This window comes from Sprattus sprattus, assembly GCF_963457725.1.
Source record: "Sprattus sprattus genome assembly, chromosome: 2".
Lineage (NCBI taxonomy): Eukaryota > Metazoa > Chordata > Actinopteri > Clupeiformes > Clupeidae > Sprattus > Sprattus sprattus.
Window position 1 is genome coordinate 55,540,569 of NC_137921.1, and position 27,291 is coordinate 55,567,859.

Here is a 27,291-nt window from a genome sequence, read left to right on the forward strand (position 1 = left end):
AGCACTTCTGATGGGAGTGTTGCGTGACCGTTTTTTTGTTGGGGGGGGGGGGGGGGGGGGGGTGTGTGTGTGATTATTGCACTTGCAAACTCTTGCTGTAGTTGTAGCTACGCTTGTATCTGGTTGAATAGCAGATGGCCTTGGGACTCTTAAGCAGTTTAGTGGTAACAGCTGTGTGCTTGGTTTGTGATGTGCACCTGTAAAGCAGAGAGTATGCTCATAAAGACCCTCAGACTTCAATTAAAAGGCACTCTGATGATCTTTCTCCCTAACAATGCAACCCCTGACTACGGTGTCTTACCTTGTGGTGGATAAAAGGGGCTGCCTTACATCTACAATACGATTCATAAACTACCAGAACAACACAAGAGCAGGACGTATAAGACACTACATGACAGACAACAGAGACCACATGGCAGAGACCGAACAGTACACAGCGGTGACAGAAACATGACAAACGGCTATGCCCTTGTAGCAGAGATCAGATGTCAAGCAGTTGTACGGGAGTCCTAGAAGTGACAGATAGCGCTGGCCGGGGTGGTGTTTGGGAAGGTGACAGACCAGTGGGTATAGGGGTGGTGTTTGGGGCAGACCAGTAGGTATAGGGGTGGTGTTTGGGCAGGTGACGGACCAGTAGGTCTAGGGGTGGGGTTGGGCAGGTGACAGACCAGTAGGTCTAGGGGTGGTGTTTGGGACAGACCAGTAGGTATAGGGGTGGTGTTTGGGCAGGTGACAGACCAGTAGGTCTAGGGGGTTAGTCCCAGGATAGGGAGGAAGAAGGTGCTGGAGGCAGATAGGAGTTTAGTAGGTGAACCAACCAGCCTCACATGTAAAGATTGCCATCTTTTGGATAAACATGCATATTATTACAGATGAAACTGTGAAATAAATAGTGTTACCAATCCTTCTGGAGTTATCCACAACCATATATTTGCTCATTACTCTGTTGAGTTATTTTGTCCTTTCATCTAGCAGAAATGTTTTGGTACCCTGTAGCTCATATTAACTAGGATCCTCTTTCTCTCTCTCTCCCTCCTGCCTTACAGAGAATTTTTGATTCCTTTGTGTATACCGAGAAGACTTCAAACGGAGAGACTGAGGTGCAGCAGGTGAGTCATGATCATATCTTACTTGCCTGTGTGTCTGTGTGTCTGTCTGTCTGACGGTCGGTCGGTCTGTCTGTCTGTCTGTCTGTCTGTCTGTCTGTCTGTCTGTCTGTCTGTCTGTCTGTGTGTGTGGTGTTTGTAGAGATTGCTCCACCTTATTAGAGTGTGATGCACCATTAAAATTCTACAGCTGCGTTCTGTTTGACTTTTTGAAGACCATTTTGTGTGTTGCTGCCCGGCAACACTAATTTCTGCACCCACTGGCAGATAACACCAGGCCCTCTAACAAGCATGGTTGCCATAAAAGCTCTGCTCCGTCTACCTTTGAGTCTGGGGTTACTCCAGCGGGTCATTGTGCACGGACACAACTTCACACAGGTGTGGATGAGAAACCTGTGTGGGAAAAGCACTGGCCTTGGCGCACATACGGGTTTAATTGCCGGTGGCATGATTGGCTGGAGATAAAAGATGCTTTGAAGAGTGCGGTCATTAGTGCACAGTCTTCGACATCCTGGAAGGCAATTTGGGTCAACGTGGATTCGCCTTAGTTAATAATCTCCTGGGCAATCAGAGTCGCTGTTGTGGTATTGCTTTGTGTATTATCTGTTGTCTGGGATTTGCCTCAGTGAATTAAAAGCATCCCTCCTAGAAAACAATCTGTTGCTCCATTAGAATATATTTTTTGACTTGACCCCCCTTTCCTGTAATGCAATTGTCAGCATATGTCAGTGTCATACATATAGTGTCACTATAGTCTAGTGATTCCTTGGAACAAGTTCAAATTGGCAGGTATTTTGTAAAGTATGAATGGAGGAGAGTGTGTCTATTAGGGCTGTGCAATTAATGCAATTTCAATTAAGATCATGGCTTCCAACGATTATGAAAACAATGTAGCCGAGTTGGAACAGTGCTGTTTTTCGTTTAGCAATCATGCTCTCATTTTGTCCTGTGTTATAAATGTAGCGGACTCATTTCTTTTACTATAGCGCACTTTCACTCCTCACGAAAAGCCCAAACTCCCTCTCAGCCACTGAATAAGTCGGCCACTGGGTTCACTCGGTTTAATATTCATGAGGAAGCATGGCGTTTCATATGTTAGCAAGCTTTAGATAGTATAGTTGAATGCTACAGGCCTAATCTAAGCAGCCAATAACGAATGTCAGGCGAATGTTAAGTAAGGGAGTAGCCTACTGTATAAGACTAGTGGTGTGTGGTTGAAATTTCTGTTGTTGAATTTAGATGGTTCTTATGCACATTCCAATGTCAAAATCTGATGAAACACAATGCTTGTACAGGGAAGAGCTGTCCTCTCTCTTAACCCTGTTCGGGACACTTTTCTTAGTTATAGTAGCATACAAGCTTAAAGGTTAGCCTAAAAAGTCAGTTCCAGATCTAGCATTAGCATCTCGTCTGTTCTTTCATTTATCAACATGTTACCTGAAATAAATACATAAACAACTCTGTTTGGGTTGATAAAAAACGATGGACTTTCCAGTTTCACGTTCACATCACATCCTCAAATGGAAACATAACCTATAACCAAACCAGAAGATATATTCAATTGGCTGTGCATTAATCAGTGTAGGCTTACATTCTTATCTTTTCAACTGAACATAACTATGAACATAAACCATTAATCAGTGTAGGAGTTCATTCTTATAATTTAATATTATGAACACAATATGTATTGTTGATAATGCTACTACTGATAAAAACAAATGTAAATGAGTAAAACAAATGATATCAAATAAAAACAGTTATGTTCCAGGTCTCATGTTTGCATGCACAACCAACCCACTGCTGAAAAGAATCTTAAGGGAAACACTGAATGGGTTATCATGTTTAATAATATCATGTTAAATAATAATGTCTCTATATTGACCTAAATATTGATTCTGATTACGATTTTGCCATAATCAAGCAACCCTACAGTCTATATCTATATCTATGTCTCTGTCTTTTCCTTGTTTGTTTCAGTGCAAAGTTGTGTCTGTTCTTGCTACTGTGGTACCCATTGGGTATCCCACAATTTACCTGGCAGCTGACCCAATTCCTCCCACTCATATGCATCCAGATCAGCCTGTTTGTGTGTGTGTGTGTGCGTGTGTGCGTGCGTGTGTGCGTGTGTGTTTCTCACCCCCTCTCCAATCATTGCAGGAGCCATAAGCAAGAATAGGCAGGTTGTTTTCTCTCATCACTGCTTGTGGGGAGAAGTCATTGTGTGCCGTCTGCTATTCCCCCACATTACCTGCAGCTATTTGCTGTCTTCGAGCAGAAGATTAAGGAGCTCGTTGGCAGCTTGTCTGTCAACACCCCATCCGCTAATTAACTAGCACGATTCCCCAGACTTCTCTTGATATGAATGATGCAGGCAGCTACCTGCTGGGACGTCTTCCACGAAAAGCTCGGCATTAGGCCCCAGATGAAGCCTTTGTTCTGGTATTATGCTGCTGCTACCATGGATAGGTATAGCTTCTGAAAATGACTCCATGCTGAAGACTGTCAGCTTGCATCAGCAGCGCTCAAATCCACATCGCTCAAATTGCAGGCATCATGCTGGCACCTCCACAAGTGAAACTTTGAAAAAAGCAAACAGTTTCTGAGCTCGTTGTGCTTCCAACCTCCAGTTAGATGTATTGCCGACCGGCCTAAAGGCCCTTGCATGCTTCTAAAGGGAGCATGAATTGCTAGGTGCTTACGCGTTGCGTTGTGAGTGTTGCCAAGCAATTCACACCCAGAACAATAGGCTTGCGTAAAATGGCGCAAGTCTAGAAAAAGGGGCCGACGCACGCAAGACGTAAAAAACAATGGGTTTGAGGTACTGAGGTGACCCTGTCCGTTGCCGTGTTCCTTTGGATAATGTGTGCAGGTTCTGGGTTGGTTGTGGGTTTGGATACTTTGTGCAGGTTCTGGGTGGTTATGCCTCTGGATACTGTGTGCAGGTTCTGGGTTGGTAGTGGGTTTGCTGACATCTGTGGTGTAGGCTAGTCCCATGCTCAGTTCAAAAGGTGTTGGGGAAACATTCACCAAGTGATCTGTCTCTGTCTTGTGCCCTGTGCAGTGCAGTTGGAGTGGTCCAGGTTAGCACGGTGTGGATTTTTAAGGTGTGACTGTGGCTGGCAACCATCAATGATCTTCTGTTTTACTGCGGCTGTTTTACTGCGCTTCTAGAAGACCTGATTCTCATAGTTTTTTACTCTTACACTTGCATTGATCACCTAAACACACCAGAGTAGCCCAATTTTTTGTGGGGAAATGCCATAAAGACCAGTGTGTGCGATGCATCTGGTGGCCAGTATAGGCCAAGAAACACTTAAGTACCAATTATAAAAAAAGAATCCCCAAATTCCTGTGCCTTTTATTTGACAACCTTAGCATAGCCTACTAATCTCATAATGCTAATTAAGACCCGGGCTGAAGGCCTCAGTGTTCGGTTGGTTTCTCATAAGGCCGCTTTGGATGGGTTTGTGAAAACTGTGCCTGACTCTCCCCCTCTCTGAATAAGCTGGCAGTCCGTCCCGGGCTCATACCTCTTGTTCACTGGACTGTGACGTTTCAGTGCCGGTTGGCGAGTGCCCATGCCAGCCAAAGCCATTAGTGAACAGCTCCCCCATGGTGTTTTGGGCTGCAGGCACCACTTACCTTTACTTGGCCATCATTGCACTTTGTATGTGAGAGAGAGAGAGAGAGAGAGAGAGGGAGAGAGAGAGAGAGAGAGAGAGAGAGAGAGAGAGAGAGGGGAAAAGAGTAAATGAAGCAGATCCAAATTCTGACTGGCAACTCCTCTCATTTCTGTAATTAGAGTAACTTTAGCAGCCATGAGTGTAACTTTCAGCAGCACCACCCTATATGTTGCAGTCAGGTAAGGCATGACTAGGAAAGTTTATGTTTTGATAGTATTTAGTCCAGGGTTAGAATTATAATTGTACTATTCATACTATTTAGCAGAAAAGTAAGAGTATTGTACATGATTACGCGAGAAATACACTTTTCTGTTTGGCCTGATATGTCTTAATAACTGGACACCTATGAAGTAGGAGTAGGGATTATATATCAATGCTCTGGAAGTGTAGAATGGTAATTAAAACAACCATAGTAAACCGTGCTAGATTAAAAAGCTGTCCATCGATAAAAAGTTCAATGAGTTTGTAATCAACAAATTAACATATGGTTAAATAACATGCAATCTGATGAACTTGGAAGCTGGCAAGGTAGGAAGCATAGAATCAGAAACCGCTAGCAAGCTAAAGGATTTGGGCTTAGCAACAATGGAATCAATTGTAACCAAGCAAACTATCCAACATTATCCTCTTACAAAATAAAGCAGTAGGATAAACTAAAAAGGTTGTTTTCTTTTTACTGAGACAAATGCTTTGTGTGTAAACTTAAATACCTTTGTGGCATCCGTGGTATAAGCAAAATAACAGCATTCGAGGCATTCCGTTATACAGAAAAATTGGACCTAGCATCTCCTTGTCCAACATTTTCGCATAACGGGACACCTCGTTGGCCATTATGCAAAACATTCCCTGCACCACTGCCTGCCTTGACAGAGCGAGTCAATTTCAGTTATAGTGCAGGTGAAGCTACTGAACTTCCCGTCCAGTTTCTGTGAGATGCATAAAGACAGAGACCTGTGTGTACAATCGTGCCTGCCACTGTAACCAACTGCTATAAGCATGCAGAGAGGGGAGGGGGTTGAATTTTCTATGAGTCGTGTGTTAAAATTGTTATTGAAATGTAAAGAGATGAAGGTGAAAGGTCTATGGTGGCAATTAAACACTGCATTGTCATTTCTGAGAGCTTTGCTTTGTTCCTCAACTCTAACAAAGTGGGCTACCTATAGGAAAGCACTTCTGAAGCGATGTTTTCTACAAAGGATGCAATTAGGTCTTTGTAGACTGCAAAGATGAGGGGTTCCTTCTCTGAGCCATCAGATAAGAAGACATGCCTGTTCCCCCTCTCTCTCGTGCCCTCTCTGTCTGCGATTCATATCATGTGGCCTGTTGTGACAGGTGAATGCAACTGCATTGGGTTTTCATGTGTGCTCTATGAAAAGCACATGGTGGTGGAGCATAGACATTGTAGTAGGACTTCAGTACGAAAGCAGGAGTAATTAAGGTTTTTCTCTCCCCTCAGGGCACACACACACACACACACACACACACACACACACACACACACACACACACACAGAGACACGCACTCACACACAGACACACACAGTTACAGACCCACACACACACACACACACACAGGCTTGAAATGCTTCTGGGCCGGCAGGCTCACATCTCTCCTTCTGCACCTGAGGGATGGAGTTTCCACTGGGCTGGAGAGGCCCAGGGCCTCATGTGGTGTAACCTGTTCCTAATCGGTCGTGGTCTTGCCTCCCCCATCCCTCCCTCCCTCCCTCCCTCCCTCCCTCTATATTCAACCGCTCCTCTCCCCACGAGTTCCTGGACAAGTCTCTATTTACCACACTAATAGAAGTACCACACAGTGGATCATGGTCACGTAGCCTCTCCTGGTGGGAGAGTTTCCCCTCCACGCATGTTGTTCTTGGTAGTACCACAAACTAAGTGTAGTGGTAATAACCGTGGCCGGCTGCTTATGCATGCATGGTCAATGGGTCGTGTTGAATTTCTCTGTTGCCTGGCTGAGAAGTTTTGGCAGGCAATGCTAATTGTGGTATGTTGAGCCTGATTGCTGTGGCTGAGGTTTCTACTTTTCCATGGACCATTGATGTGGCTTGTTTTCTTCATTTTCCATCATAAGACTGTAGTGTAAAGTGTGTGAGCTAGCATGAATGCCTATGTTCATGTGTGTGTTCTATATTTATGTGTGTGTTTTTTAGGGAGAGGGGAAGTTGGTGGTGTGTGTGTGTTTTCAACACAGTCATGGTTGAGGGATGGCCTATAGAAGCTGGGCAGCGGTGCAGAGAAGCGGCATGTGCTCTCTTTATTAATGTCCCCCTACTGAGACGAGCCTTATTTCAAAGCTGCTGGCGTGTTGCTTATTAGCGTCCCCAGGGAAGCCCCGGCCCTGAATAAATAAGCCCTGGCACTCGGAGAACCAGAGTTCTTCATTTACCACTCCCTTTAGGACATGCAGAGCAGGCCCCAACACCAGACAAAAACAGCCAGGAGCACCCCTTTTGATTTGGAGCCCAATTTTTATTTCATTATCCTGTGCCTGTAGCTAATCACACTGTGCTGTGCTAACTAGCTTTGGGAAGGGAGCCCTTCTAGTCTCCAAAGCAAGTCATTGCTCAATGCTGATCGATTCATTTCCCCCCCCCCCCCTACATCCATCCTCTTTGCTGAAGCTCTTTGATGTAGCACACCTCTTTCTGTGTATGTTAATTCAATGTGGCCTTCAAAGCACACAGTGACTTTCCCGAAGGGTAGACTGATCTCTTGAAACTGCTGTTAAATTTGGATGGCTCATCTGATGTGCCAGTTATTAAACCATCACTGTAGGATCTGAGTGAGGATTTAAGTCCACACCAAATGATTGCTTGGAAAGGTCTATGTGATCACATTTCCATCTGGCTGGCTTGTGCACTAGAAGGTGGTGATGGCATGTGAATGGCTTTTGTTTCATCATGGCATTCCATTTCCATGTTTATTCCTGTGAGATTAGATCATGTTTCTGATTTCTTCTAGTTTTGCATGCATGTATGTCATTGAGTTTTTGGAAATTCGTTAGTTTGGGGCATTGTGTGAATAATGTACTCTGTGTCTTTATTTCCCAGCTGGCCAAGAAGATCCGTGAGAAGTTTAACCGCTATCTTGACGTGGTGAACAGGAACAAACAGGTGGTTGAAGCCTCTTACACGGCCCACCTCACATCGCCACTCACCGCCATTCAGGACTGCTGCGCCATCCCCCCGTCCATGATGGAGTGAGTAGACACAAAATCACACTCCCACACACACACGGCAGGGTCTCCACTAGGATAGTGGTCAGGTGTCTGGAAAGGATTTACTTTATTGGGCAAATTTGAATCTGACTGGTCATGTTTCAATAACCGGCTAACACGCAAAACGAAAGAATGATGATTTTACTTAACAACAGTATCGATTTAGCAAAACGAATAGTAGCGATTGAGCAAAACCTCAACATTAGCTGCTAAAATGTAGGCTATGACGAAACATCTGTAACCTGTAACATCTGCTGTGTGTTTAGAAAAGGCTAGATCTACGTGAAATGAAATGGAGCCTATAGGCCTTTTTATGTTCTCCTTTCATTCATTGCGGTAAAGTCCTCTGCTGCTGACTTGATATCGAATGTGTCCAATGTGTATTCTCATCTTAAATGTGCATAAACCGCATCAGTAGCTGGGTTTCCATTCAACTAATTTGCATATTTTATGTATCTGCACGTTTTCCATCTGCTGTCATATGTAAATTAAAAATGTACACTCTCTTAATCAACGTAAGGCTGTCAGGGCAACTTTAACGGAAACACAAAATGAAATTGTAACAAATGTGAATTTATGCGAATAAACCCATCAACCTAAATTGTATTATACCCAATGTGACTAGGGAGTTAATCCACCCCCTCTCTAGTGAATCAATTTCTCATTTGATGAGAAGGCTTTATGCAAATTTAAAGAGGGTACAATAGAATTTCCTTTTGGAATGGTCAACATTCACATTAAACAGTTAGAAACCTAGCTACGCTCGCCTTACCCAGTCTTCTTTGCAGAAGCTCCTCTCTGCTGGTATGGACAGGTCAGGTTACTGCTCACTAATCTCATCAATACATTATGTTAAGAGAAGTATACAATGTATATTATATATATATATATATATATATATATATATATATATATATATAGTCAAGGGAAAGTGTGTGTGTGTGTGTCTTTGCGTGTTCAGAATTAAGATAGCCTCCCCTGTTTCCCCATTGTGAAACATTTGATGGAACATCAAAGACTTCAAAGATCCCCCTCACTCTCCACCTAGCTGCCTGCTATATATACACCCAGACACTGGGCTCGGCTCTCGTGGTTTTGCCTCACCTATCTGAGCATGGCAATTGTTAGGCACTTGTGGTGTAACTGAATATAGATACATGACTGATAAACCATTCTGTAGTCGAGGGGGGGGGGGGGGTGGGGGGGTGGGGGGGGGGGGGGGGGGTTGAGGAGAAAGAGGAGAGGAGAGAAGAGGAGAGAGAAGAGGGAAGAGGAGAGAGAGAGGGAAGAGGGAAAAGCAGTCTTTGAAGCATGTGAACTGAAATGGCCCCTTTGCAGAAGCGCAAGGAATAACCAATCAGGGTACCATTGCCCAAGGCTTGAAATGGACATGCTTGCTTTCAAGTAGAGCTTTGCTTCAGCCACTGGGACCTGAACTGTCAGCATATCTGAAGCAAGCTCATGCATATCTAATGAAAACATATTTAATTCTTTAGATTTCATCTCTTTGGCTGCTCTGTTGTTACGCTAAAATAAGGATTCTGGTACTGAGTAATTGTCGTCGTGTATTGTTGTGCGTGTGTGTGTGAATGTGTGTGTGTCCATGTAAGTGTTAGTATTTGTGTGATCTGACTCCCCCTGTGTCCTTCAGCATGGTCTGCAACAGCTGCTATTACCCCCCGCCCCCCCATCCCCAAGTGTTGGCTTGTGGTCTCTAACTCTGTTGATTGCGTGTCTCACACCCGCTCCCCTATCATGTCCGTCATGTGCCACGCCAGTGTCAGCTTTCCATCAGCCCCCTCTCACTCTCTTCATTTCACAATTGACCAGACACCGTTTGGGGTGTATGTAATGTGATTAGGTAGACAGGGCAAGAGAATTTAGCTCTTCAGATTGACCATTGGCTTCTACTGTCGACTGAAGCGTTAGTCGCCACCCTACGCTGCCTCATCAAACATCCATGTGCACAGCCCTGGGAGACGTTCTGTCCATGAGTCCTGCTAAGTCACTGAGAGGAGAGAGAAACTTGAGAAAAAAATGGAAAGTGATGTTCGCTAGCGTCCCAGACACGGCTAATTTCCCTGTCTCCAGCGTAAGCCCAGTAAAGGGAAGCCGCCGCTGCTGTCGCTACACTGGGAGCTTTGCTCTGGCAGCCAGGCAAATTAAACGCCTCTCATATCCCCTCATCCTTTCTCCTCTCCTCACCCTCTCCTCTCCTGATCCTCTCTCCTCACCGTCTCCTCTCCTCACCCTCTCTCCTCACCGTCTCCTCTCCTCACCCTCTCTACAAAGACTTGACTCTCTCCCTCCGGAAAACAAAAAAACCCTGTCAGGTGCAGGAAAGTAGGGCTTTCTCTCTCTCTCTCTCTCTATCTGTGTATGCATGAGGGAAATGGAGTTAGTAATTGTGAGTATGAATACATTGGATTGTGTGTGTGTGTTTGGTAAATGGGGGAGGTGGATGCTGTTTTTTTACTTGCTCCCTTTATCAGACCTCTTGTTTGTGTCAGTGCTGTACTCTTTGTTATCTGCCTCACACACAGTAGGTCCCTTTCACTCTCACGTTCTCCCTCTCCTGTTTGTACTCTCTTACTTATACACTTAGATTCTCCCCATGCTCTCTCTCTCTATCTCCTTCTCTCCTCTCTCTCTCTCTCTCTCTTGTTCTTCCTCTTACAGTGACACACACACTCTCTTTCTCTATCTTTCCCAGCCCTCTGTTAATCCACTCTTTCTGTATCCTAGGCCTGAAGGAGCCAGTAGAGCTGTGTGTGTGTGTGTGTGTGTGTGTGTGTGTGTGTGAGCTAATGAAGCCGCTGTTTGAGTGTGGGGCGGAGAGGCCAGAGAAGGGGGGCTTAAGTGCTCCGAAAGAGGGCTCTTAAATTGCCATGGTGATAATGCCTCTCGACCAGACCCAAATGTCTCATATGCTGTATATCTGGGGGAGAGGGCTATCCCCTGCCAAGTCCCAAAACACACTCCCCCCCCCCCCAGTCCCTCTGCTCTCTCTTCTCTCCCTCCTGCTCCTCATCTTGCTCCTTTTCTCCTGAGATTCAATTCAGTTCCTGCCTGATTGTTATTCCAAATAAGATATACCAATTAAAATCATTGTATAAAAATGCCTACGAAATCTTCAACTTTCAACACATCAGAAAAAGTGAATGACAAGCAACAATGTCCTAGTTGGGTGTGTGTGTGTGTGTGTGTGTGTGTGTGTGCCAGTAAATGTATGTGTTCATTGGTGTGTGTGTGCCAGTAAATATATGTGTTCATTGGTGTGTGAGTAAAAAAGCGCCCCTTACATTCAGCTAGGAAATATGGTAACATGTCTCTTTCTGCTAATCTATTCCATCGACATATGTGAACTAACTGAAATAAGCAAGAATAGGCTAAAGACAGCAGCTACTCTCAGCAGCTACACAGCAACTAGGCTAGGCCTCTCCTTCTTGTTCAAATGGCAAACACCAAACCTGTGCAGAGTTGACACAAGCCACCCAAGGAATTAATGAAATGTACTAGGAACAAACAGATCAGCAATCTGGAAGTGCATGTTGTGACTTCTACAGCGCCATATGAAGGTCATCTTCTCCACTCTCAATGAATCCACTACGGCAGTGCCAATATTGAACACACACAGTGGAGGATCTCACTATATAACGAATGATTGCAGGCATTGCCTTTGAACTGTCAGTGATGCAGCAGCAGTAGGGTGTTAATGTGTGGTGTCTGGGCTGTTTAGTACTAGGGTATTTATGTGGGGTGTTTGGGCTGTGTAGTACCAGGGTATTGATGTGTGGTGTTTGGGCTGTGTGGTACCAGGGTATTTATGTGTGGTGTTTGGGCTGTGTGGTGTTTGGGCTGTGTAGTACCAGGGTATTTATGTGGGGTGTTTGGGCTGTGTAGTACCAGGGTATTTATGTGTGGTGTTTGGGCTGTGTGGTACCAGGGTATTTATGTGTGGTGTTTGGGCTGTGTGGTGTTTGGGCTGTGTAGTACCAGGGTATTTATGTGGGGTGTTTGGGCTGTGTAGTACCAGGGTATTTATGTGGGGTGTTTGGGCTGTGTAGTACCAGGGTATTTATGTGTGGTGTTTGGGCTGTGTGGTACCAGGGTATTTATGTGTGGTGTTTGGGCTGTGTGGTGTTTGGGCTGTGTAGTACCAGGGTATTTATGTGGGGTGTTTGGGCTGTGTAGTACCAGGGTATTTATGTGTGGTGTTTGGGCTGTGTGGTGTTTGGGCTGTGTAGTACCAGGGTATTTATGTGGGGTGTTTGGGCTGTGTAGTACCAGGGTATTTATGTGTGGTGTTTGGGCTGTGTAGTACCAGGGTATTTATGTGTGGTGTTTGGGCTGTGTGGTACCAGGGTATTTATGTGTGGTGTTTGGACTGTGTAGTACCAGGGTATTTATGTGTGGTGTTTGGGCTGTGTAGTACCAGGGTATTTATGTGGGGTGTTTGGGCTGTGTGGTGTTTGGGCCGTGTGGTACCATGGTATTTATGTGTGGTGTTTGGACTGTGTAGTACCAGGGTATTTATGTGTGGTGTTGGGGCTGTGTAGTACCAGGGTATTTATGTGGGGTGTTTGGACTGTGTGATACCCGGGTATTTATGTGTGGTGTTTGGTCTGTGTGGTACCAGGGTATTTATGTGTGGTGTTTGGACTGTGTGATACCCGGGTATTTATGTGTGGTGTTTGGTCTGTGTGGTACCAGGTTGGAGATAATTTTTCCTGAAAGGCTGCCTCCTCTGGAGCCTGCATAAGGAGCAGAGCTCCAGGTCCGCATTAGTATTGTTACGCCATCATTTTCCATTCGGCTCTTTTTAAGCCCAGACCCTCATTTACATGTTGGGCCCAAATCAATGAAGGATAGAAAAAAATAAAATGCCCAAAGGTTGCCTTTAATCTCTCCCTTACCCCTCAACCCCCCCCCCCCTCTCTCTTTCTCTCTATCTCTCTCTCACTCCCCCTCCATGTCTCTCCCTCACTCTTTCCTTTGCTAGCTTATTCTGTTTATTTGATGTACGATTCGAAAGAGCAGTGCAAATGCATTTTTTATCTGGTGCATTTGCTTTAGACCTCCTATGTAAAGTGTGCTGAAAGAGAATTCTAATGACTGCAGCCTGATGGGAATTTAATGTCTGCTGTTCAAAGCGCTTCTCACATCAGAGCAGCCGTCAATCAGGAGAGAACCAGCCTCGTGAGCGTGGCAACTGCAGTCAGGGAGGGGTGTGTGTGTGTGCACTGATTGGAGGTGTCACTGAAATGTGTGTGTGTGTGTGTGTGTGTGTGTGTGTGTGTGTTGTAAGTGTTGTAAGTAAAGTGAAGGGGCTGTTAATGTCTAAGCGTATGCTGTATTTGTGTGTGTTTTAAGGGTGATACTGCAGTGTGGGGGATGGAACGGAAGTTGTGTGTGTGTGTGTGTGTGTGTGTGTGGTGGTTTAGTTTTCTCTGGAAGAAGCCACACGTGATTGATCATAAACTAAACCAGGCACAGACCCTTAGGGGCTCGACAAACAGAAACACACCCTCCTAACGGAGCTGCCGCTGCAGTCGTCCATTATTATAATGTTAGAATACATTGCCTTGTGGAGTACAACACTACTATCGCCATCAATGCAAGCTTTCAGCGCGATCCTCATACAGCATAGAAGCTGCGGTTCTTTACCTCATCCGTTTGAGATGAACTTAAGCCCAGAGAGATGATACTCCAGTAGCTTTCATTTTATGCCAGGCAGTCCTGGTTGGCTGCCCCTTCTGTCAATCAAAATGTACCAATGCACTTTAAAATAGCCATTTACTAGATTTGGTAGCAGAAGGGGGAAGGGTTTCAAGAAGATTCACAGTAGTCTGGTAGGGGCGGAGGGGACTCTTCAACTTAAACACTCTGCATGATAACTGATGAAAAGCATTCTTTGATTTGCAGGCATTCATTTTTTTAATTAAATGAACTTCTATGAATGTACTCACATTCTCTAAAGATAGAAAGTACAAATCTACATAGTTGTGATAAAATGGGTTTAAAAGTGACAGGGAGATTTCAAATAAATAGAAGGCTTAAGAGATTGAGGAGGAGAGGAAGAAGGATTGATAGAAATGGAAGGAATTTCTAGATCTATTGACTTTTCTCTCTCTCTTGATTTTGAACAGCTCTAATAGATGAGGGGAATGGATGGATGGATGGATTTGATAGAGAGAGAAGAAAAGAGAAGAGAAGAGAAGGGGCTTTAGAGACAGATGAGTGGGGAGGGAGAGGAAGGCAGAAAGTTAAAGAGGTTGGCCATAGATTGCTAGAGAGAGGGAGAGGGAGGGGGATCAAAGCTGGTGTGTTGGCGCAAGCAGTCCCAAGAGGGGCACTTTCGATCAGCCTGGAAACAATGTTCTGATGACTCCTGTGGAATAAAACACATACACACACATCACACACCACACACACACACCCCACACACACACACACCACACACACCACACACACACAAATACATAGACACACTGTTCTGATGTGGCCTGTTTACCATGCAAGGCTTTGGCAGTTGTATGTAACCCTCCCACCACACACACACACACACACACACACACACACACACACACACACACACACACTCACACACACTTAAATGTTTAGGGTGTTTTGAACATTTGCACATTAACATGCAGATTCCATGCTCCATGTTAATTCTCCAAGTGAGCACGTTTCCCCCAGATGTCCTTTCCTTCTTTCATCCCTCCTCCCTTCATCTCTCCCTCACACGCTCGTTCCTTTAGTCACAAACACAGATGTATTGGCACATGGCTTTGTGGGAGTTCATCCCATCCCATGAACCCTTCCCATCCCATCAACTTGCCACATCTTTATGCAGAATGATGTGCATCTGTTCCAAGTGTCACATACTACTTCCTGTTTCATAAATACGGGATGAGGGAGCTGACTTGTGGAGTCTTGTGAGGCTGTTGTTTGTACGAGAGAATGCTCATAAACATAGAGGTGATGCCTCCACAACCTCCTGAATTATGAACTACCTGACGGAAACAGTTTGTGGGACTGAGGGGATGTGTGTCTTAGCAGGTAGTAAGCAGCACAGGAGGACCACAGGGGACTGTACTCCCACCTTTTGACCCTCTTGACCCAGAATACCTCACAATTTCAATACAACTCAAGTCATGTCATCTGCAGACATTTTCAGATGGGGCTAAAGTTTTGGGGCACATTTTACATTTAATATGGACATTAAATGAATCCATTCATCTGTCTGTCGGTCTGTCTGTGTGTTTGTCATGTTATAGAAGAGCCACAATCCAAAGCTAAGGTTAAGTTTGAACACAATGAACTGTATAGGTTCCAAAGGAAAATGGTTAAACGTGTGTCTGATGTTTACCATCTGTCTCCCCACCCCTTTGTCTCTCTGTCTCTCACAGGTTTGATGGCAATTTCAACACAAACGTCTCCAAGACCATTTGCTGTGACCGTCTGTCCCCAACAGTCAGCAGCCGAGCATTCAATCCAGGACGAGACCTCAATTCAGGTGGGGGAAAACACTCACACACTCACACACTCACACACTTACACACACACGCACCATCAATTTTGTACCTGAAAGCAGAGTGCCGTTATCACTGTGTTTTGTGTTGTCATGGTTACCACTTTAAAAGAAGACAGTTCCTAGCTTGACATCAAATCGCAAAACATGAAAAGATTCTCTCTTTTTGAACAGAATGAAAAAAAAAAAATGGAAAAAGGTCTGGGAGATGCATTAGGCCTCTCTGCTGTCTTTGTGTTCCTCTCCCTCTCATTCTGTCTGTCTCATCTCCCCAGTCCCATCCTCCCTTCCTCCCTCCCTCCCTTCCTCCCGCACTCTCTTCCTCCCTCACCCTCTCCCTCTCTTTCATGTATTTGATTTAAGAACACTGTTTGCGCACTTGAAAGTCAGAGACTGGCTGCGTGGCTTCCTCTGTCCTTGATCCTTCTTAGCCGGTTCCCGTCAGGAAATGTATGTTGTTATCATTCTATAGTCAGGGCCAGCCAGCAGCCGCCACCCCCTCCCCACCCCGCTCACACACCTCTCCTCTCTGTGCTTCTCTCTCACCAGATACACCCCAGTCTAGCCATGCAAACCTCTGCCTTAGATCTTATCAAAATTCCACCTGTCCCCTTGGCTGGGCAAAGGAGAGGATGTATAAATAAAGACACACTTGTTTTTGATGGCGTTCTATGCTTAGAGGTAATCATTACTTGGGGAGTGCAGTATGCTACCTGGGGCTGGCATATACACGCCCATCTATGAATATATATGGGCCAATCTACTGCTGGCTAAAATGTCTGGCTCAGAAAGTTCTTTGAGAATAATCTGTTAGTGAGTGCACCTTTTTGTGAATCTGTTGGTAAGATTCCCAGGCAAAGTAAGGGAGGTTTTTTGAGGCCCCTGTGAGTGACACTGGGTTCCTGACATGAGCGGCAGGAACACTGCTGCATGGTCAGCCATGTTTTTGCAGTCCTTGGCCAACGAGGGGCCCTAGTCATTTTTCCTCCAACACCAGTTTACAAAAATACATCATTCCACTCACTTGGCATGCACACACGCTCACACACACACACACACGCTCACACACACACACGCTCACACACACACGCTCACACACACACACGCTCACACACACACACGCTCACACACACACAAGCTCACACACACACACATGGCACACACACGCTCACACACACACACCCACGCTCACACACCCACGCTCACACACACACACACACACACACACACACACACACACACACACTCATTCAGGCTAGTCTCAGCACAGATTGGTACGATTTGTCTTCATCCACAAGCTTTATTTTTTCCCGGCAGTCATCAAGGGTTCATGTTACCTCCCTGGCTTCATTAGTCATCCTGTACTGACCTCTAGGCCACACAGGCACATTTGTCCAACGTTAGTCTAAACAATGAGGGAGAGAGGAGAGGGGCTTGAGGGGTGGGATATGGGCTAGGGGTGGGGGTGGGGGTGCAACATATTATGTGTGTGTATGTGCTAGTTTGTAAAAGTGTGTGTCCTCAAGTGTGTGTGATGAGTGTGTGTGTGTGTGTGTGTGTGTGTGTGTGTGTGTGTGTGTGTGTGTGTGTGTGTGTGTGTGTGTTAACCAACATTAAGTGTCTATACAGTCTCATGTCTGGGGAAACTGAGGAGGTTGAAGAAATGTAATGAGGAGCTGTAAAAGGAGGGAGAGGAGAGGGCTTGAAGGGGAGGTGGAAAATTCTCCAGGGCATGTTATGTTTGTTTACACTTGCACCGCAATCATCTGGAATCCTTTGGTTTCCATCTGCGGCTTACACTTCTGTCTGCCTCTCTCTCTCTCTCTCTCTCTCTCTCTCTCTCTCTCTCACTCTCACTTCGACTCCCTCCTGCTCTCTCCAGCTATCTCACCCCCTCTTCAGGCCTCTGTTTATTTCAGCTAAGTGCTTTAAGGCTCTCCTGAGTGTCGTGTGTAATATTATGTTACTTCTCAATTAGCACTCTTAGCCAACGCACCACCGAAGAGTTGCTCCCAAGCGAGAGGACGAGAAAGCGAGTGACTGAGGGAGGGAGTTTGTGAAAGAGAGAGAAAGCTGGAAAGAGGGAATAAGACAGAGACGGGGTGTTGGAGAGTGGTCGGCACTCTGAGGGAATGTTTTCCTTTTCCTCCCCTCCCCTCATCCCCCCCTCCCCTCCCCTCATCTCCCCTGCTATTTCTCTGTTGTTCTGGAGTTTTCTAAACATTGGCCGGTGGATTAAGCGTTCGGGCCGCCAAATGTATACTGATTCTTCCAAACTGTCAGCATCTCAGCAGGGTTCCTGTGTATATACACAGCGGAGATTGATAGGGGTGGTGCATATATGGTAGGGAGGAGGAAGGATGAGGGGGGGGGGGGGGGGGGTCATAGGCTGTTCAGGCTGCGGCTCTATTTCTGTCATGCTATGTCGGTCATCACAGGGATTCGATTCGGTGAAACCACACCGTACATTTGCGTTCGGAGTACTTATTTTGCGTGTGTATGACTTACTGACTGACTGAGTGTGTGTGTGTGTGTGTGTGAGAAGAGGAAAAACCTGATAGTAAGGACATGGTGCTAGCGGCTACCCTCACGCCCTTGTTGGGTCAGTGGCACCAATCTTTCCCTCGCCTTTTCTTTTTCTCCTTTTTTTTCTTGTTCTGTCTCTTTTTTTTGTTTCAGAATATCTTTTAACGTTCCCCTCTTAACCATTAAGGCCTCTTGTCTCTAAATGTTATTCTGCAGTGTTGTGTGTTGAGCAGCTCTGCAGACAGGATACAGCTGGGCTTTGTGCTTGCCCTTTCCTCTGATGGTTCTCTTGACCTGATGACCCCCTGATGACCCCCTGAGGCAGACAGTGCACTTGTTTACTCAGACCAGTTTGGCTTTCTGTCCCCGCTGATGATGTCACCGGCTCGTCTTCCAAGAGTCGATAGGCGTTAACATGATATGGATGAAAAACTTATCACAGCCACGTTGGCCAAAAACAACATATTTTCGTTAAAGTAAAATAAAGATATTTCTCGTAGACAAAGCCAAATTTAACTCAATTTTAAGGCACAATCATACATTGTTTAATATTATATCATATCTAAACTCTTTGAACCCCTTGTACATGTAAGTCTAGAGCTCGTATAAGCTTTATTGCATGGCTTAAAAGGAGTGGAGTAGGTCTGCTATGACATATGCACACTTGGAATGTGTGCACACTAACACTCTAGCTTGTCATGTGAGATGGCGGAGTCACTGGCACATAAAGTAATCTCATAAAGCATTGCTATTAATCAAGCACACAGCGCTCAGGCTGGTCTGGAGGGGCCCGAGTAAGACCCCTCCCCGGGGGGCCCCAGGGGGGCGTGAGACCCTGTTAAACCTGTTTGGCCCCTGAGCCGGGCCTCTGTGTCGGGCCTCTGTGTCGGTGCTGTCCTCCTCTTTGTCTCAAGCTCCATGAGCCTGTCAAACCACGTCTGACCACACACACACACACACACACACACACACACACACACACACACACACACACACACACACCCACTCACTCTCTCTCTCTCTTGCGCTCTTTCTATTTTTCTCTCTCTCTCTCTCCGAGTCTCCGTCACCTTGTCAGGTCTTCTCTTTTACACTCCTCTCACTGGTGTCTCTCCTCCCTCTGTGGTTGCTGGTTGTTTTCCTTCATTTGTTCTTCTCTTAGTCTTACATTTGTTTTAAGACGGAGACAATGGGAGTCCATGTTGGAATTATTTGTCTTGGAAAGGAAGGAGACTTGCTAGGCAGACATTCCTCTCGGTGTTCTCTTGCCTCTCTGCCACCTTCCCTCGCTTTTGAACTCCAGAACTGAGAGTTTGAATAGTGAGCGACTGATGGATGTGGGCGCGCCTGGTTGCCCATCCTTTCACAGAAATACACACACACACACACACACACACACACACACACACACACACACACTCTCCTCATGTCCATGCCAACTGTTTGCACTCTCTTTTGTATAACATGTTACTCATCCTAATGCTTTCTCTCTTTCTCTCCGACTTCCAGTATTGGCAGACAACCTGAAATCTAATCCCGGCATTAAGTGGCAATACTTCAGCTCTGAAGAGGGAATATTCACCGTCTTCCCAGCGCACAAGTTCCTCTGCAAAGGCTCCTATGAACACCGAAGCAGGTACGCTAGCGTTCACTGGGAGAATGATCACCAGATAGAAGAGCTTCAGGTACGCTCACATTCACTGGAAGAGTGATCACCAGATAGAAAAACTTCAGTTACGCTAACATTCACTGGAAGAATGATCACCAGATAGAAAAGCTTCAGGTACGCTAGTGTTCACTGGGAGAATGATCACCAGATAGAAGAGCTTCGTCCTTCACTAGAGTAGGACCCCAACATGACGCAGGGGGCTTCTGCATGTGCCTGGTGGGGTTGTTTTGACAACTGACTTGTTTACAACTGGCTCTTAACATGGATCCTTAGAATGGAAGTCAGTTCTTATTGATAAGTTGAATTCACATCAAACTCCATTAAGGGTCAGTTACTTACAATGGAAAGGCTCTCAAAGGTGCTGGTGAATCATAGAATGTGTACTATTGCAGAACTGCAGGGATAAAACTAAATGTCTTAAAATACTCTGAAGGCTCTGTCTGCCCTTAAGGGTTAACCAAAAGATGTCTGTTTTCTAGATATTAATATGCATGTGCATCATCGTCTGTGCTTAAATGAGTCACAGAACACACTTTTCACGCCAAAACAGGCAGTATTTGGTGTAGCAAATAAATCTGTCCATCCAGAGAAGGTTCCCGTTCCTCCCACTGTGCCACTTTTAGGATGTTTACTAAAGGAGGGGGATGCCACATCAGCCACTGAGTGCAGGCCCCTGAAGGGAGCAGTGAGAACCACCCCAAGGTTACCACCTCTCCTAAGGCACCGCAGCCACTGAGCACAGGGCCTAGAGGGGAGCAGTGAGAACCACCCTAAGGTTACCACCTCTCCTCAGCCACAAAACCCACAGAAAAGAGAGAAGCACTCATTATGGAGTGAGGGGGAAAAGAAAGACAAAAGCCTAGATGGGGTGCAGGGGTTCTAGCAGTGCCCCCGTGGTAGGTGACCTGTTGCCCCTGCCCCCTCCGTCCCCCTTTCCCCCCTCACTAAAGGGGCCCTTCTTGTGTGGCACTAAATGAATTGGATTCTTCAGAGGGCGCTGGGCTTTGCTGTTCAGACGAACAATGGGCACAGATGCCCTTGGCTGGAATGTGGACTTGGGAGCAGCAAAGCCGACTGGAATCTGGCGGGCTTGTGTTGTGGTCGCTGGTGTGGTCCTCATGTTGAAAGACCACCCTGTTACACCACACACACACACACACACACACACACACGCAAACCACAAATCGGCATAGGAAAAGTTTGGCCATCAAATTTGGCACTTGATCAGGAGGTATCAGAGTCTTGCAGAGTATAGGGATACATCTCTGATATTTGTTCATTTCATACTGCACACACACACACACACACACACACACACACACACACACACACACACAAATCATTGCTCTTGATTCCTACTTAATATTGAAGCAGCCATGCTGAACTGAACTCAGCATACTTACATCATCCTCCACTACAGTGGCCAAATGAGCCGCTCCCGTGGTTAAATCAGAAGAGCTGTGGGTTCTCTTTAAGAGGATACCATGTCGTTTTTGGATGGGTCATTCTTGGAGGGGATAGCATAAAGAGAAAGAAAGGACCAGCCGTCATGGCAGCCCTTCCAAACGCAGCAGCGGCCTCTTGGAACCGGATCCCTTAGGCAAACAGCGGAGTGGGGGCAGCCTTAGGTGAGAGAGGCCTGGTCCTCCAGCCCCGGGCCTCCAGAGCCCACCAATGGAGCCCAAAGGAGCCCAGAGCAGAGCAGAGCAGGCCCGCATAGATCCCCTTTCCCCACCGCCCAGATAACAGGGAGGAACGTCCTGTGCTGCTTCATGCCATGTAAGAATGATAATGATGATGTGTGTGTGTGTGTGTGTGTGTGTGTGCAGGCCGGTGTATGTAACAGCCGTCAGGCCACAGTCCAAGCACATTGTGGTGATCATTGATCACGGGGCGTCAGTGACGGAGACGCAGCTTCAGATTGCACGAGACGCAGCCCTCGTCGTCCTCAATGCCATAGATGAGCACGATAAGGTGGGGGTTAACTACGCAAACACACACATACAATGAGACACACACACACACACACACACACACACACACACACACACACACACACACATACAGTGAGACACACACACACATACAGTGAGACACATAGAAAACAGCATGCTGACAAAGGCACTGACATACAATATATAGGTGGTAACGAATGGTAATACATTAAAATATATATTTTTTTACATGCATAAAGTTAACACTGATCTGTCTTTTGATTTCTTGTGTGTGCGTGTGCGTGTGCGTGTGCGTGTGCGTGTGCGTGTGCGTGTGTGCAGATCTCCATCCTGACAGTGGCAGACGCAGTGCGGTTCTGCTCTCTGGACCAGTGCTATAAGAGCTCCCTGTCGCCTGCCACCAGTGAGACGAAGAGGAAGATGACCACCTTCATCAGCAACGTGAAGGTCTCTGACAGCCCCACGCAGCACGCCGCCGGCTTCCAGAAGGCCTTCCAGCTCCTGCGCAACACCAGCAGCATCAACAAACACCAAACCAGTACGAGCCTCAATAGCTTCTTGCTAACCTGTACATTCACAGTGTACAGTTCCTGTAGACAGTGCCTCAGTGTCTTCAAACAATAGTTCAGTTATATAATAATAATAAAAGTCCAAAACAATAATTAAGTTGGATGTCTTTTACAGATTAGTGTGATTTATTATTCTGAGGAATATTTTTGTTTATATTGTTCTCCTTTCTATCGTTGCACCAAAGACACAGACAAGGTGATCATCTATCTGTCTTCGGGCCTGACGTCCCGTGATGGGTCAGAGCAGGAGAAGAGGGCGACTCTCAGCATGGTGAAGGAGGAGAATCGCCACCTCAACAGATCGGTGATGATCCTGACTTACGCCCTCATGAATGGTACGCCCCATCCTCATCTAACACTCTCAGTCCAGTCACAGAGCAGCGCCTTCTCAGCTAACACTCTCAGCTAACACTCTCACTCAGTCCAGTCACAGAGCAGCGCCTTCTCATCTAACACTCTCAGCTAACACTCTCACTCCAGTCACAGAGCAGCGCCTCCTCAGATAACACTCTCAGCTAACACTCTCACTCACTCCAGTCATAGAGCAGCGCCTCCTCAGCTAACACTCTCACTCACTCCAGTCACAGAGCAGCGCCTTCTCAGCTAACACTCTCAGCTAACACTCTCACTTACTCCAGTCACAGAGCAGCGCCTTCTCAGCTAACACTCTCAGCTAACACTCTCACTCACTCCAGTCACAGAGCAGCGCCTCCTCAGATAACACTCTCACTCACTCCAGTCACAGAGCAGCGCCTCAGATGCTCTCCTAATGACCCCCGCAAGCTTTTGCAACTGTCTCCAAACTGGTCTGATGCTCTTAAAAGTGATGACACTAGGGCTTAACATCAGTTTGCAGCCTGTCACTCACTCATAGACTAGCCTGAGGCCCATAGAGCAGTTATGGGTCAGATAGTGTTCCGTGAGTGTTTGTTAAAGCTACGCACCTTCCTCCCACTGACCTGCTTTGCCCTCTCGCTGGTCCTCACGTCAGCACCCCTGACCCAGTACTTTCCCTGGTATCCAGTCCCAGATCTGATGGCAGTTGGTGTCCTGAACAGAAAGCTCATGGGTTCAGTTCCCAAAGAGGCACAGTTTTGATTACTGGGTCTATGATTGAAGAAAAAGGGGTCATAATCAAAAGGAGCTCAGTTATGTTTCTCCTCCTTCAGTGTGCTGTGCCGGCTGGGTTCCCTCCCTAAGTTCAATCCCTGGCTCCACTGGTTAGTTACACCTCCAGAAGGGTTTGAATCCAAACAGTCGACGTGTAATCCTGGGAAGGCCGTTTACACTCTGTCTGGAAGTGGAAGCTGTGCTTTAAGTGGCTTTGGCTAAATGTGCCGGGCGAACGTAAACACAATAAGCACACACTAAGGGCAGGGCTTTCCCATAAGGGTCTGGGCTGTCTGCCACGGGTGCTCTCTGCAGGAAAGAGCCGCTGGCAGGCTGATTGGACAGATCTGGAAGGATCTGATTTCACTCAGTGATGAAGCTGATCTTCTCTGAGTGACTGGGTGAGCCTGTGTCTGTCGTAGTTTCACCAGGTTACTCCCTGTCCGTGAGCATGAATGAAAGTCGTTTTTGAATTGTATTGTTTATTTTTACAATTATGGATAATATTCCACAGCCATTGTTATGGTTTTAGAGATGCGGTTGGCAGAGCAGCTAGCAAAACCTCAAAGCCCCCCTCAGTGCAGTGTGTGTGTGTGTGTGTCTGTGTATGTGTGTGTGTGTGTGTGTGTGTATGTGTGTGTGTATATGTGTCTGTGTGTCTGTATGTGTGTCTGTGTCTGTGTTGGTGTATCCGTTTCTGTGTGCGTGTGTTTGTGTGTGTGTGTGAGAGAGCGAGCGTCTTTGTACAGTTTTGATGATCAAAAGCCCCCTGTATTGTCCCCATCATCACCTGGGCCACGGCCCCCACTGCCTGCATTAGCCTGATTAGCACACATTAGTTTCTGCATCTGAGAATGAAACATGAGAGACATTAGAGAGAGAGAGAGAGGGAGGGAGGGAGACAAACATACACATCAGAGCCACATCAAAGCCAGGACAGGCACGAGAGGACACAAGGAGGAGGCAGAGGCAGAGGCAGAGGCCGCTTGATGAAAAGAGATGAGACCAGATATGATGGGAGCTAATTAGCATCCTAATACAGCAGTAATGAGGGTCTGTATGTGTGTGGGTGGGTGTGTGTGTGTTTGAGAGAGAGCGTGTGTGTTCATGTTGTGCATCCCTAGGCTATTGTCCGTGGGTTGAAAAGACCTCTTTGTGGAGAAGACCTCCTCTAAAACTTTTTTTTGTAGCAGACCTGCATGGGAGTCTTGAAGGGAGAGGGGGCGCGGGCTGGTTGCTGGGTTGATGATGCAGCAGTTTAAGTGGACTATAGGATCAATTACCTATGTGCTTGTTCTCTGGTCCATTTGAGGCCTGTTGTCGTAGTCTAATATCTGGGTCCGCCTCTGTGTCCCCTTTGTTTTTCAAGGCACGTGTTTCAGCTGTCATGGGGCAAATAGCTAGAGAACCCTCCAGAGTCGCGGGTTGGTTTTTGTGCAACTTGTAGCGCAACACAAACTTGTCTGATGACGTCCGGGGACCTTTGCGCACTCATCTGCAAACAGGACACAAACAGATTTTACGTCTTTGTTTTTGAGTGCTTGGGAAGGGGCAAGCTAATGTCTTGATGTGGACCAAATGTCCTGCTTTCCAACCATGGGAACATTCCAGTGCATGTGTATAGCGGTAGAAGGTTAATAAGGGGAAACAAGCAGACATCTTGGCGGAGTTGTGTGAGTGCTGGGAGCAGTGTGAAGCACTCTTCACGAGTGTGTGTGTGTGTGTGTGTGTGTGTGTGTGTATGTATGTGTGTGTGTGTGTGTGTGTGTCTGTCAGGAGGCCAAAGGCCCCATGTGTGCGTCATATGATGTTCTGAGCTCCGTTCATTACGCTTGATTAGAGCACAGGGCAATCTGGAATCCATTCTTGACTTTGAGCCGCCATTCCGTGCCTCAGTCCAGGTGTGGGAAAAGCTCATTTAGGTCTGCCCTGTATAGTGTTATGGAACTGCTGCCTTTTACTCTTTTGACTGACGTACAAACTGCTGTCAGTAAATCATGACATCAGCTGTAACCTGACTGTAGCTCACCTAATGGTGTAATGTGCAGTCAAAAATAAAAGTAATGGGTTCAATTCACAGTGAGTATTTAAATGTATGTATAACCTACTCAACTGGAGAGTATTTAAATGTATGTTTAACTTCAACTCAACTGGACGATGTGTAGTTTTAGATTAAAGACTCTACATCTTCTTCACATGCAATCAATAGTGCAGAGTTTAATTATTACTGTCCCTCTGTGATTTTGTCTTATTATTTTTATAACACACACACACACACACACATGTAGAGGGTGTGACAGGGCTGAAGGAGTTGGCGTTTCTGAGGGACTTGGCGGAGCAGAACTCGGTGAAGTATGGCTTTCCCGATCGCTCCAACCAGCCGGTGGTGAAGGGGAGCATGATGGTGCTGAACCAGCTGAGTAACCTGGAGACCAGCGTGGGCCGCTTCTACATCAACCTGCCCAACCGCATGATCGACCAGGCCGCCTTCACCCTGCCCTACTCCGACCAAATGGGGGACGGTGAGTTGAGAAGGGTTTGGGCTTTACAGCACATTGCCAGTGGAATTTCAAAGACGTTTCCGCTAGATTTTTGGGAGGTCCTAGTGTTTTGATTTAATGTTTTTATTGAGTGCATAAACACTTTGTGTTAGGAGACCAGATAATGTAAAAGATTGTGTTATTGATAAGAAGCTTTATATTCAATATCAAGTTCCTAAAAATGTTCTGGAGGAAAAATATCCAAGCTGTGTCCTTGTAATGACAGTTAAGCTGTATCATGGACCCAGCAGGGTACCATTTACATTAGCAAAATGTCACCCATTTACCATAAATTAAGTTTGCCTGGAAAACTGATCTGGGAGGTGAACTGAAGTCATTGGTCAGACTGAAAATCCTCCATGACTAGTCCATATAAAATGCCTTTCGCTCATTTCCAATCCCCAAGGCTTCATCATGACGGTCAGCCGGCCCTGTTACTTCGGCAACCTGCTCCTGGGCGTGGTGGGGGTGGACGTGAACCTGGCCTACATCCTGGAGGACGTCACCTACTACCAGGACTCCCTGGCCTCTTACACCTTCCTCATTGACAACAAAGGTGAGGGAACCAGCCCTGCTCCTGTGTCCTGTGTGTAGGTCTCTGTAGCTTTGCCTTTGTGTCTCTCAGTCTTACAGATACTCTTAGCTTAGCTTGCTACTTAGGTTCCAAGAGGGCACAATCGTCAGTCAGATGTATTCTTACACTGTGCTGTAATGCGCTTTGAATAGCCCTAACCTCTGAAAGATGAATTGTAAATGTTAAGTACCGCAGGACCACAGAGGAGCCTTTCATTCCTGTGGTCTACATTTACTGTCCGGACATTAGAGGGGCCTCAAACGAGCGCTCTCCAGACACTGGACACTCGCCCTCGCCCTGTGAAAGTGCCGCTCCAGTGTTTTTGTTTCTCGCACGTGACTGCTTTGTGTCATTACTGTGCTCTCGTAAGTGGGTGGAGTGGGGAGTGTGTGTTGTGTATTTCCTGATGACTAAGCGCTGGATGAAACCCTACTCTGTTTTGAATGTGGAGTGGCCTGCATTAACAAGTTTTCTGTTCACGCTGGATACCAAACCGCAGACATAAACAAAACAGGAGAGAAGGTGGCTTTCACTTAGTGTGTTTAGATAATGGCTTTAATAACGCCTCTGAGAAAAAAGAGAGGCCGGCAGATTCTCAAGACGCTGCACCTGTTTTCCACCAGCTGCTAGCTGAAGACGGCAGTGGAGTCTTGACAGAGGAGGCCTGTTCAGTTTACCCCTCTGAGTATCATCTCAGTGTTTCCCCTGGGGTCTTGAGCCAAATCTGGATACATGTTGATGTGGACCATGCTTAGGGCCCATGCAGGTTCATATACATGGGGCT

General features: G+C 46.3%; 1 protein-coding gene across 1 annotated transcript in view; it reads left to right on the forward strand.

Moving 5' to 3' along the window:
* The window catches only part of cachd1 (cache domain containing 1), a gene marked incomplete at its 5' end in the record, with an annotated part of 67,859 nt that overhangs the window by 22,387 nt on the left and 18,181 nt on the right, over window positions 1–27,291 (forward strand). The window contains 9 exons of the mRNA XM_080860301.1: window positions 1,047–1,109; window positions 7,861–8,009; window positions 15,443–15,549; window positions 19,600–19,726; window positions 21,589–21,733; window positions 22,036–22,252; window positions 22,469–22,618; window positions 25,682–25,915; window positions 26,340–26,489. Coding sequence (XP_080716427.1) covers window positions 1,047–1,109; window positions 7,861–8,009; window positions 15,443–15,549; window positions 19,600–19,726; window positions 21,589–21,733; window positions 22,036–22,252; window positions 22,469–22,618; window positions 25,682–25,915; window positions 26,340–26,489 — 1,342 coding nt within the window. The remainder of the gene's footprint in view (window positions 1–1,046; window positions 1,110–7,860; window positions 8,010–15,442; window positions 15,550–19,599; window positions 19,727–21,588; window positions 21,734–22,035; window positions 22,253–22,468; window positions 22,619–25,681; window positions 25,916–26,339; window positions 26,490–27,291) is intronic.